The sequence below is a fragment of the Myiozetetes cayanensis genome, unplaced genomic scaffold (genome assembly GCF_022539395.1).
Source record: "Myiozetetes cayanensis isolate MyiCay16 unplaced genomic scaffold, myiCay2020 scf6-25, whole genome shotgun sequence".
NCBI lineage: Eukaryota > Metazoa > Chordata > Aves > Passeriformes > Tyrannidae > Myiozetetes > Myiozetetes cayanensis.
Window position 1 is genome coordinate 61,009,389 of NW_026087853.1, and position 12,007 is coordinate 61,021,395.

General features: G+C 49.8%; 3 protein-coding genes across 3 annotated transcripts; 1 reads left to right on the forward strand and 2 right to left on the reverse strand.

Annotated features, from left to right (window-relative positions):
- Nucleotides 1-1,437: 1,437 nt before the first annotated feature.
- On the reverse strand, nt 1,438-2,512 carry LOC126650448 (mas-related G-protein coupled receptor member H-like). Its single transcript, XM_050335260.1, has one exon. The coding sequence runs from the start codon at nt 2,425-2,427 to the stop codon at nt 1,438-1,440; it is 990 nt and encodes a 329-aa protein (XP_050191217.1). The 5' UTR covers nt 2,428-2,512.
- Nucleotides 2,513-4,270: 1,758 nt separating this feature from the next.
- Nucleotides 4,271-5,321, forward strand: LOC126650449 (mas-related G-protein coupled receptor member A2-like). Its single transcript, XM_050335261.1, has one exon. It carries the CDS (start codon nt 4,332-4,334, stop codon nt 5,319-5,321), a length of 990 nt encoding a protein of 329 aa, XP_050191218.1. The 5' UTR covers nt 4,271-4,331.
- Nucleotides 5,322-7,235: 1,914 nt separating this feature from the next.
- Nucleotides 7,236-8,192, reverse strand: LOC126650436 (proto-oncogene Mas-like). The gene has a single exon (XM_050335235.1). It carries the CDS (start codon nt 8,190-8,192, stop codon nt 7,236-7,238), a length of 957 nt encoding a protein of 318 aa, XP_050191192.1.
- Between the last annotated feature and the right edge of the window lie 3,815 nt (nt 8,193-12,007).

The window sequence follows — 12,007 nt, forward strand, 5'->3', positions numbered from 1 at the left end:
TGAGAAGAAATAGAGGAAATGAGCCATTTTCTTATGCTGAGTCAGCCTTACTCTGTTCACCAGTGACAAGCTCTGCAGCAAAGCCCAGATGCTGTTTATTTAACAAATTTATGGGTCAGAGTTACCACGCTGGAAACAAACAGAAGAAAGAAATACAAATTTTATTCAGGGGTAGCAGCAAAGTGAAAAAGAACAGTACAGCCAGGATTTTGGTTAGTCATTAAAGCCACTGTGCAGAGTTGCTGCTGAGCTCCTCCTGAGGGTGGCCAGATTCAGGATGGAGGTGGTGAATGGCTTCCTCTTCATGCTGATGCTGGGGAATTAAAGGATGCCCCCATTCTGCAGAAAAGCAGTTAAAACACCCTAATTTCTAAAAATTTAAGAGTTCCAAGCATCTGCTTCTGTGAATTTCCATATTTCAAGCTCTTTTTGGTCGTGGCTGCAAAGGTGTGTTCAGTGGAGTTGGTATGAGCACAGGAATTGGTGTGTGTAGCTTGCCAAGCCCATCTGATCTGGTCATCCCCTGCTTTGCTTCATGGCATGGTCGGAAGCAGAGCCTGGAGAGGGCTTTGTGATCTGTGCCAGAGCGGGCATTTGCCAGCTGTGCTGCTCTCTGTCATCAGAGAGGAGATATTTGGCATCCAACATCCTCAGCTGCTCTGTGTTATCTCACAGAATGACAGAGTGGTTTGGGTTGGAAGGGACCTTAAAATGCATCCAGTTCCAACCCCCTGCCACGGGCAGGGATGCCTTCCACTAGACCAGGTTGCTCTAAGCCCTGCCCAACCTGGCCTGGAACACTTCCAGGGATGGACCATCCACAGACTTCCAGGGGCAACAACTTACTGGAGTGAACATGAGTACCAGGAACACACCTCCTGTAATCCCCCAGCACTACCGAACCTACACTTCACTCGGAATGATTTAATGCTAGAATTAAAGAATCTAACAAATTCTCACTTAAAGTGCAAGGGAAAGCTGTAGTTCCTTCCCCAGCTCTGCAGCCCTGCCTGGTGTACGGTTGTTTCCTCTCAAAGACGCCGTGAATGCAGAGCCAGCTCTGCCGAGCTGCTCTTGGGACAGAAGGGGAAGGGTGTTCCTTGCGATCCCAACCCCTCTCCTGCCATCTAGAGGCATCAGCCCCACAGAGATCTGTGAGATCACCGCGGCCCCGCGCTGGATGCATCCCAAGGGCTTACTGTGTCACACTCTCTAAAACCAAGAGATCCCTCAAAACAGCATGAAACTCATCTGCTGAGCCAAAGGAGATAGAGTTTATTCCCTGGGAATGGGGCAGGAAGGGTCATTCCAGGGGAATGCAGCCAGGGAACAGGACCCAGCCCCGCTACCCTGGCTCTGAGCCACGGGCCCCCAAGCCCCCACACTTCTGGCTGTCCGGGAGGTTCCACATCTCCAGCTCACCTCACCAGCAGGGCCTTACAGAGGGGTCACCCTCACCTCAGTGTCCCCACTCCCGTGGCTCCCCTCCTCATCCCCTGCTTTCTCCTCAAAGGCGCGTCGGAGCGCAACTTTGACGGAGCGGTGGAAGCGGCGCTGCCGGCAGCTCCCCACCAGGACGTAAATCACAGGGTTCAGGCAGCAGTCCAGCAATGCCAGCAGCAGGGGGATGTCATCTTCAGGGAATAATTCCCCGGAGCTGGGAAGATTGAGGAAAACATCTAAGCAGAAGGGAATACCGAAAGCAAAGAAGACGATGATGTTGAGCAGGACGGCAACGTAGAGCCTGCCTGGGTGTCGCCTGCGGGAGCCACAGCAGAGCTTGGTGAGCAGGAGCAGGTTGGAAACCAACATCAAGAGCGACAAAATCACAGAAAAGGCCAGGACTACACCTGGAAGCACTTCCCCAGAGCGTTCACTGACGGTGTAGGTGATGTAGAGCGAGGAGACAAAAAGCCCAGCCAGGGCCCACAGCGCCCCGCTCACGATGCCCGACAGGTGCCTGGGGCGGTGGCAGCGGTACCAGAGGGGGAAGAGGACGGACACGCAGCGCTCCACGCTGAGGGCTGTCAGCAGCCCCAGGCTGCTCAGGTCAAACACGTGGCACAGAAACCCAACGACAAATACAAAATCCATATAGAGAGGAAAAAGTACAGTCAAATAAGTACAAAATGTTACTAAGGTAAAAAGGAACACTAGAATCAGGAAAAGGAGGAGGATGAGGCAGAAGTCAGCCACAGCCAGGTTTAGGATGTAGACAGTGAAAGGGCTGTGCTTCATGTGGAAGCCCAGGAACCACATGACCATCCCATTCCCCACAAGCCCACAGAGGGAAATCCCCAGGCAGATACCCCCAAAGACAATCAGCTTGTAGGAAATGATCGAGCAAGTATCGTTGAAAAATTCCTCAAAGTCCAGAGCTCCAAAAGTCATGTTCAGAGTGAGGTTCCTTGGGTCAGTCTCCTCCATGGCTAATGACCCTGCTCCAGGTGGCCGCCTTCTCCCTTTCCCACCACCTCCTAGGAGACACAGGGAACCAGAAGGGAATGAGGGCCACCAGCGCTCCCAGCACCCTCCATCTGTCCCCACGCTCCCATGTCAGACCCAGGAAGAACCCCACTATGCCCAGGACAGGCTCCCACCCCTCCAGCCCTATCTCTGGACAGGAGGCATCTCCCACCTCTCCATCCCTGCACTCCTACCTCCTGCTGCTCCTGGGAACAGTGCTGTCACGGGAGCCCTGGCACACGGGACCTCCGGGCTTGCCAGGAGAATGGGTCTGGTGGCGGCTGCTGGAACCACCTGCTGTGCTCACTCCCCTTTTGCCAGGGGGGCAGATCTTCAGCCAGAGATCATGCACCATGGTCAGGAGCCTCCCCTCACAATCTCTCCACATCGGTGACAGCTTCCCCTCACATGTCCTGTGTACGGAGATCTTGTCAGCAGGAGCTGGCTATACCACCACCTTACACTCCACCCCCCCATTCTTCAGCAGGAGGTGCTGATCTATTATGATCCCATTACTACAATGACTAGGAGTTTAAATTTTAAATATAAATGAATTTAAAACTATGGAGAAGGAGGGGACAGCATAGATAATATTATGCCCTTTCTGGTGCTGAGAATCCTGGGTCAAAACACTCCTCTGATGAGCCCGTGGGGACAAACATTGGCCTTGCCTTCACTTGCCACGAGAAACCACCAGTGCTCAGATACAGAACAACATGAGGGCTTTGCCTCTAATCACACCCCTGTCAGACATGTCTCCTCTTAGATTACTTTTTGTGGGGTACATGGTGCTGACAACGTGTTCTTATCTCCAAGGGGTTCCTACCTCACAATCTCAACCTTTCACAGCACAGGGACTGTGCATTTTATTGCAAGTTTTCTGTCCCTCTTTCACGTGCGTTCTGTCTCCTTTGGAGTTATGTCCTAGGCGTGTCATCCCCAAAACTCATGTCTTCCAAGGACATCCTTGTTAATGACCAAGGTCCACAGTCTCTCCAGGACATCCGGCCTGGAGCTGCAGGAGTTGGGTCCAGAGGCAGACTTGAAGCAAAGCTGAGGGTACCTCAGTGAGAGGGGGTGGAGATGGGTCTACAGACAGGTGCAGATGCTGGAAGTGTGTCCCAGAAGAAAGCTGGGAGAGGTTTTGATCACCAGTTACATGTCATCAGAGGCACTGAGCAAAGCCCTGGTGCTGTTGCACGTCTACACATCAGTGACTGCTCACTCTCGAAGGTGCCTGGCTCATCTCCCTCAGCCTCCACTCTGGGGAATGATTTATGCCCCCTGCTGCATTGACAGATGGACCAGCAGGTTCACACAGAGGAAGCCAGAAGCCCGTTGCATGGTGGAGAATGGCAGGGGGAGAGAAAGAGGTGACGTGGCCAACTCTGCTGACAAGATCTCCGTACACAGGACATGTGAGGGGAAGCTGTCACCGATGTGGAGAGATTGTGAGGGGAGGCTCCTGACCATGGTGCATGATCTCTGGCTGAAGATCTGCCCCCCTGGCAAAAGGGGAGTGAGCACAGCAGGTGGTTCCAGCAGCCACCACCAGACCCATTCTCCTGGCAAGCCCGGAGGTCCCGTGTGCCAGGGCTCCTGTGACAGCACTGTTCCCAGGAGCAGCAGGAGGTAGGAGTGCAGGGATGGAGAGGTGGGAGATGCCTCCTGTCCAGAGATAGGGCTGGAGGGGTGGGAGCCTGTCCTGGGCATAGTGGGGTTCTTCCTGGGTCTGACATGGGAGCGTGGGGACAGATGGAGGGTGCTGGGAGCACTGGTGGTCCTCATTCCCTTCTGGTTCCCTGTGTCTCCTAGGAGGTGGTGGGAAAGGGAGAAGGCAGCCACCTGAAGCAGGGTCATTAGCCATGGAGGAGACTGACCCAAGGAACCTCACTCTGAACATGACTTTGAGAGCTCTGGACATTGAGGAATTTATCAACGATACTTGCTCGATCATTTCCTACAAGCTGATTGTCTTTGGGGGTATCTGCCTGGGGATTTCCCTCTGTGGGCTTGTGGGGAATGGGATGGTCATGTGGTTCCTGGGCTTCCACATGAAGCACAGCCCTTTCACTGTCTACATCCTAAACCTGGCTGTGGCTGACTTCTGCCTCATCCTCCTCCTTTTCCTGATTCTAGTGTTCCTTTTTACCTTAGTAACATTTTGTACTTATTTGACTGTACTTTTTCCTCTCTATATGGATTTTGTATTTGTCATTGGGTTTCTGTGCCACGTGTTTGACCTGAGCAGCCTGGGGCTGCTGACAGCCCTCAGCGTGGAGCGCTGCGTGTCCGTCCTCTTCCCCCTCTGGTACCGCTGCCACCGCCCCAGGCACCTGTCGGGCATCGTGAGCGGGGCGCTGTGGGCCCTGGCTGGGCTTTTTGTCTCCTCGCTCTACGTCACCTACACCGTCAGTGAACGCTCTGGGGAAGTGCTTCCAGGTGTAGTCCTGGCCTTTTCTGTGATTTTGTCGCTCTTGATGTTGGTTTCCAACCTGCTCCTGCTCACCAAGCTCTGCTGTGGCTCCCGCAGGCGACACCCAGGCAGGCTCTACGTTGCCGTCCTGCTCAACATCATCGTCTTCTTTGCTTTCGGTATTCCCTTCTGCTTAGATGTTTTCCTCAATCTTCCCAGCTCCGGGGAATTATTCCCTGAAGATGACATCCCCCTGCTGTTGGCATTGCTGGACAGCTGCCTGAACCCTGTGATTTACGTCCTGGTGGGGAGCTGCCGGCAGCGCCGCTTCCACCGCTCCGTCAAAGTTGCGCTCCGACGCGCCTTTGAGGAGAAAGCAGGGGATGAGGAGGGGAGCCACGGGAGTGGGGACACTGAGGTGAGGGTGACCTCTCTGTAAGGCCCTGCTGGTGAGGTGAGCTGGAGATGTGGCACCTCCCGGACAGCCAGAAGTGTGGGGGTTTGGGGGCCCGTGGCTCAGAGCCAGGGTAGCGGGGCTGGGTCCTGTTCCCTGGCTGCATTCCCCTGGAATGACCCTTCCTGCCCCATTCCCAGGGAATAAACTCTGTCTCCTTTGGCTCAGTGGCATTCTTCCTGTGCATTAAATAAAAAGTTATTTATCGGGTCCAGTCCCCATTTTCTCTCTTCATTTTGCCCTCTGTTTATTCTAATTACAATTTGCCTTATATTTAGTTCTGTCTTTGACAGTAATTGCAGTGTTATTTCCTCCCGTACGTATTGTGCAATGAGGATTCCTGGTTCTTCTCAGATCCTTCCCTAATGCAAAGCACAGTTATGATGGAAAGACATCCTAAGGAAGCTCCAAAACAGGTGTAATGAATATACAAGATGGAGAAAATCCATATTGCCAAATATCCATGAGATTCATCAATTAAGAACAGAGATCAATAAAACAAAGCAATTAAGTGTGTGCTAATATTAATATAATTATCAGGACAGAAACAATGCATATAGCCCAGGAATATCTGTCAGTGAAGGAGGATATTTTTCCATCCTATTTATCTTCCAAAGTTTCTTTCCATTAGTCATTTCCTCTACTCAGAGAGGACTGGAAATCAGTGCCCTAAAAGTTGGTCTGTGTTCAGAAGAAATTGGACTTTATGGGTTCATTCCTTCTTCATTTTAAGGTGATGTAAAAACAGCTTCTTTGTGAGAGGTCCCAAGAGATCCCAAGGGAACAAATTGTGTATCACCTGTATGTACATTACAGAAAAATAGCATTAAAAATTAGAGAACAGTAGAAAGTAGACTCAAATTTCAGCTTTCAGGAGTTCAAAACAGGAAACAAAAAGCAACTACAGGCATTAGGATGAACCACTAATTCTTTTAAGTGATGCTTTTTAAATTAATAAAAAGGCAAAGTAACAGAAAAAAATGTAAAAAATAATAGAAGAAAGAAGCTTCCCTTTAGGAAAACAATTCCAGATAAAGGAGTGAAGGTTTTTCAAAGAAAATTACCTATGTTTCCTTCTCCTAACAGTTTTGGTTCAAAGAATAAATGTTAGGTAGTTTTATAGGACAAATAATTCAATTTTGCACCTCAAGGGATTGGTTCTACAGAATAGTTTCTTGCAAATCCTGTTATTTATTTACCTTTTTCTGTTCCCTGCATTTTTTTTCCCTAACCTTGAAATTATTTTTATTGGTAAAGGAGATTTAAAAGCCATGGATTCTTATCTGTCCTTTTCAAGGAAGAGACAAGAAGAAATTCAAGCTTCAGTTAGATGCAAAAACTCTGTCCAGGGCTGGAAGAAATCAAAATAATTTCACTCTTTAAAATGCTCCCATTAGGAAGCCCAGAATGGCTCTCTGAGCTGCAAAAGTGTGCTCGGATATGGATATTTAAAATGAAGTGGGAGAAATTCCTCCTCCTTGCAGGAGTTTTATGCCCGATTTCAACAGGAGGAGGGTTATTTCCCATCTCATCTTCAGAGATCCTAGTGACAAGTGACTGAAAATTCATGCACTTAGGAACGACAAGGATTTTTTGAGTGAAGCGCAAATTCTAAGCGTGAATCCTTTGAGAAAATTCAGACACTAAGGCATTTCAACTTATCAAATTAATGCTATTTAATAGTCACTGAAAACAAACAGGCACTTTTAATGCGGTCCAAATACAGTTCAGGAAAATTCCGTGGTCCAGGTCCTGGCATGATTTCACTGATCACAGACAGAACTCGAAATAATCAGCCGAACTATCTACAGTGAGGATACCGAAGGTCAGGTGCGATGAACCCTCCCCAAAGCCTCGGAGTTCTTCGACTCTGCCAACTCTTGTCTCTAGGCCAGGCTTTTAGGAGGTCATAGTCACTGAGTCCCTGGTTTCCCGCTCATCTTTGTCGTCCCCTGACTCTTCAAAGGCCCTCTGGAATGCCAGCCTGAGGGTGAGCCTGAATCTCCGATCCCTGTAGCTCCCCACCAGGAAGTAAATGACGGGGTTGAGGGTGCTGTTGACGCAGGACAGCATGAAGCCGATCTCCGGGGAGTAGAGGAATTTGTAGCCCAGGAAGTCGAAGAGGATGAGGACGCTGAGGGGCACGGCGAAGATGAGGAAGAGCAGGACGGTGAGCATGATGACAGTGAAGAGCCGGCCCGTCTGGAGGTGCTGGGAGCTGCACTTGACCCTGAGGAAGAGGGTGAGGCTGAAGAGCAGCATGAGGGGTGCACAGACGAGGAAGTCGAAGGTGCCGATGGCGATGAGCAGGCTCCGGCAGCGCCCGGGAGAGGGGCGGACGGTGCACAGGACGTACCCCAGCGTGTTCAGCAGCAGGGACAGAGCCCAGAGCAGGCCCGAGATGACGGCAGACAGGTGTTTGGGGCGGTGGGCCCGGCACCAGATCGGAGAGAGCACAGACAGGCACCGCTCGATGCTGATGGCCGTCAGCAGGTACAGGCCGGTCCCGTACATGAAGAGATCCAGGAAGAGGAATATCCCAAACTGCACCCCCACGTTGAACTGCATCAGGTACTGGACGGTCTCGATGGCGATGCAGAGCAGGTAGCCGAAGTCGGCGGCCGCCAGGTTCAGGATGTAGACAGTGAAGTGGTTCCTGCGGATGCGGAAGCCCAGGTACCACAGGACCAGGGCGTTCCCCACCATCCCACAGGCAGAGCTGATGAGGCAGAAGCTCTCCATGAACTTCAAGACAGCATAGGATGGCTCCTGCTGTCCAACAGCCCCGCTCTGGTTAGTCCCAAGAGCCTGGGCGGTTGTGGCTGGGAGGAAGATTGGTGGGGCTGAGGAACCCATCATGGGTGATTCCAGACACCTGGAAAAAGAGAGGGCAGAGGTGGTAACTCCCAGGTGACTTTCCATCACGGTGACCTCATGGTGTTCCTGGTTTTGTTCCAGCTCTTTGTAGCTAGAACTTGGACCTTAAAGCTCATCCAGTTCCACTCCCTGGAAGGGACTCCTTCCACTAGACCAGGTTGCTCCAAGCCCTGTCCAACCTGACCTTAAACAACTTTAGGATGGGTTTTCCAGACCCCCTCTGGGCAACCTGTGCCAGGGCCTCACCACCCTCACAGCAAGAATTTTTTCCCAGATCTAAACCCACCTGATGTCAGTTCAAAGCCAAACAGAAGTCAGCATTAACAGCTCTGGGATAATTGTCCCACGGAGAAAGGATTAGGTGGGACAAAAAGCTTGTCAGAACTGTGTGAAGGTTCCAGGCAATTAACAAACATGTTTAATTAGTGTAAAAACTGATTGAGTTCAGTCCTATGTGCATGGTCAGAAAACACAGTAGGAAGAAGGTGTCCCTGCCCGTGGCAGGAGGTTGGAACTGGAGGAGCTTCAAGGTCCCTTCCAACCCAAACCACTCTGTGATTCTATGATTCTATGGAAACATTTCATTCTATAAAAAGATGACTGATTTCTATTTTAATTAAGATATTAATTTGCCATTTAATGTGGTTGGTTAGTTCTCTTGGGTCCTGTGTACAGACAATAAACATTTTGGTCTGGCACAGTCAGCCTGTTCCTCAGAAACTGTAAGAACCACATGCAAGAAACCACAAAATATCTCATCCTCACAGGACATTGGACTTATGGGTCTGATAATTCACCCCATTCCCTGACACTGTTTCCTCTCCCACAGTACTGAGATCTGAATGAGAACCCTGATAATAAGAAAAAGTAGAAAAATAGGTTCAACAGCTTTTTTTGTTTTGGTTTGGTTTTTTTTTTTTTGATCTGATGAGAACACATACTGTGGTTTTTTGCTCTCTCTCGGTCAGCTGCAAATTTGGACATGGTAGGCAGAGAAGTGTCGTGAGAGATGGGTTAAAAAGAAGAGAGGAACAAGCCAAAATAGACTTTGCTGGGAACCAAGTCACTGAAGCGTCTAACCAGCATGAACCCTCTGTTCTCTCTTTGTAAAACACATGGAGACAGACTTCCAAACCCACAAAATGGGACAGACTGAATCACCCTTGTTTCATCCCAGCACTCCAGACACAATGACCACAGTTCTGCATGGACAGAGGCAAGAGAAACATGTGATGCAGGGAATTTCAAGGCCAGGTTGGACAGGGCTTGAGGTGACCTGTTCCAGTGGAAGCTGTCCCTGCCCAGGGCAGGGGGCTGGAATTCAGTGATCTTTAAGGTCCCTTCTAACCCAAACCATTCCAGGATTCTATGATTTCCTCTAGGGTTGACTGAAAGCAGGGGACTCCTGGCACTGCACCACACTGTTAGATAGTGGTGGATGATCCCATTCTCAGCTCTTACAGGACCTCAAGTCTAACCCTAAGACTTTAGGGCCCAGCCTTGTGGCTATTCCTCCCTCACCACCTGCTTCTGGGGTGGCCACAAATTATGGGATTTTGGTTCACAGAAGAAGTTAGCTGAAGCAGCATCAAACTGTGCAGCAACTCTGCTGCCAGGACAGAGGAAGACCTGGTGGTTAAAGCGGTTTCCTGGCCTTTAGAAGACCCAAAGCACTGCTCTCTCTGCCACAAGATATCTGTTCAAATCTGAAGCAAGTTTCCAGTCCATTTGGAGAGGTCATGAACATTTGAGTGCCAGTGTATTCCCTTGGAAAGACTGAATTCTTGTCTCCAGGACACATCCAAGACAGAAATCTACTTCCTTAATGAAACTAATCAGTGAATGTGCTCCTCAAACAGCAGCAGCCTGAGTCCAGGTGGTCTTTTTTTGTCTTGGAATTAACCACCCTCCCTGTGCTTTACCTGCAAAACCTGCCTGCAAAACCACTTAGATTATGGACAGAAAGTTATGCTGCTGTAATGTGGGTCTCTAAATAATGACATTTAAATTACAGAGGTGTATTTAGAGCAATCCAATAGCACTTGTTCATGCAAAAGCATCTATGGAATGAAGTTCTTCTTACCTTGAAAATGATTATGACCATGATCTGACCTACAGCAAATTTCTAACCAGCAGGAGAATATTTGATCTTCTTCTCTCCTCCACTGTTTCTGGCTTTCCTCCCTTTCCCTCACCATTTCCCCAAAAGCCTGAGAGGAAGCATTAGAGTGCAATGGCAAAGATCCATCCAGGAATTTCTCACCTTTTTGTGGGTTCCTTGGAATTTCAGCAACTGCTTTGCAGCAGCTGCCTGGTGTGGACCTTCTGGGCAGTATTGTCCCCCGAGTTCTGTGGCATAGGGTCCAGACAAGGTCCTTGTGTCAATACTGCACTGCTGGGCTAATCAGACTCTTTAAAAAGCCAGCATGACACCCACCAGCCAATCACTCTCTGGGGGAAACACGTGTGTGTGTGTGTGTGTGTGTGTGTCTGTGATAACTGAGCCACTTCCCCCTCCCCTCTTCACAGTGTCATGGAAACAATTTTTTTTTTTACTAATTCTCCTCTTTTCAGCCAGTTTTGTCCATACAAACCTATCCCTTGCCTCTTGCTCTGATGTTTCATACCCATGTCCCTGAGATGCTCTGGTTTCAGAGCCCCTGCTGCTTGGGGTCACAGAGAAATTTTCAGTCCTCTCCCAAAACACGGTTGCTGATGGTTTTGCAACCTCCCTCTGCACAGCTGCTCATCCCTATTGTCCCTGCCCAACCATAACACACCCACCACCACACTGTCCTCTCCTGACCCACAGCCTCTCCCAACAAAATTCAGCATCCTATTTGGTTCCTATTGTTTCATCCAACCTTCCCTGGAGGAGGGTCCACCCAAACTTCACACCTCAGCAGCTATAAATTCCCAGCCTCTGCTTGTTCTGCCCCTAGTGCATAATTCTGGTGTCAGGAGCTCTTTCAGTGCAACTCCACACCCCACCTGCCTTTCAGTCTTTCAGTCTTTCAGCACAGTCCTTCACCACACCTCGGGCACTTCCGATTTCACAAAATGCCTCAAGAAAGCCTCCAGCCTACAGCCTTTCTCTTCCAGTTTCACAACTTCCCCCCAAACAGCACCTCAGCCCCATCCTGCCCACCAGCCAAACTCACGGCTCTGCCCCACACAGAATTCACCACGTACTCCCAACATCCCACTCATCTTCTCACCACGCACCCCACACATCCACGAGGACCCCCACCACAGCGCCCAGACCCAAAGGAAGGGGAGTGAAAGCAGAGAACACACCTTTCTCCCTCCCTTCCTGGCAGCTTGTGTCCTTACAAAACTATTTCACAACAGGAGGTACCAGCAACTCTCGATTTTAACTTGTGCATGAATCACTCCTGCTGGTCCATCCGGTCAGGGCAACAAAGGGAGAGGAAACAGAGCAAAATTATTGCCATGTGCATCAGGGGGGACAGAAATGGGCAGATTCAGCCCGAATTTGCTTAGCAGCTCAGATACATATTTGTTCATCTTCCTCTTCCTTTCCCAAAGATTGTAAGACTGGTTTTACTTCCTTACCCAATATTTTTTCCTACAGTCGTTGCCGGTAGCCCTTAGTAACCTGGCCAGGACTCCAGTGTAAAATGATATTTAAATTAAAAGGCTATTTTCACCCCAGAGCAGTATTTAACCTCCTCATAAATTGGAGGGTTTCTCTTTTCCCTGCATGGATCACTGGCATTCTGTGTCAGGAGATGGTCACATCACCTCGGCTGATGTGACCTGCAATGTAAAAA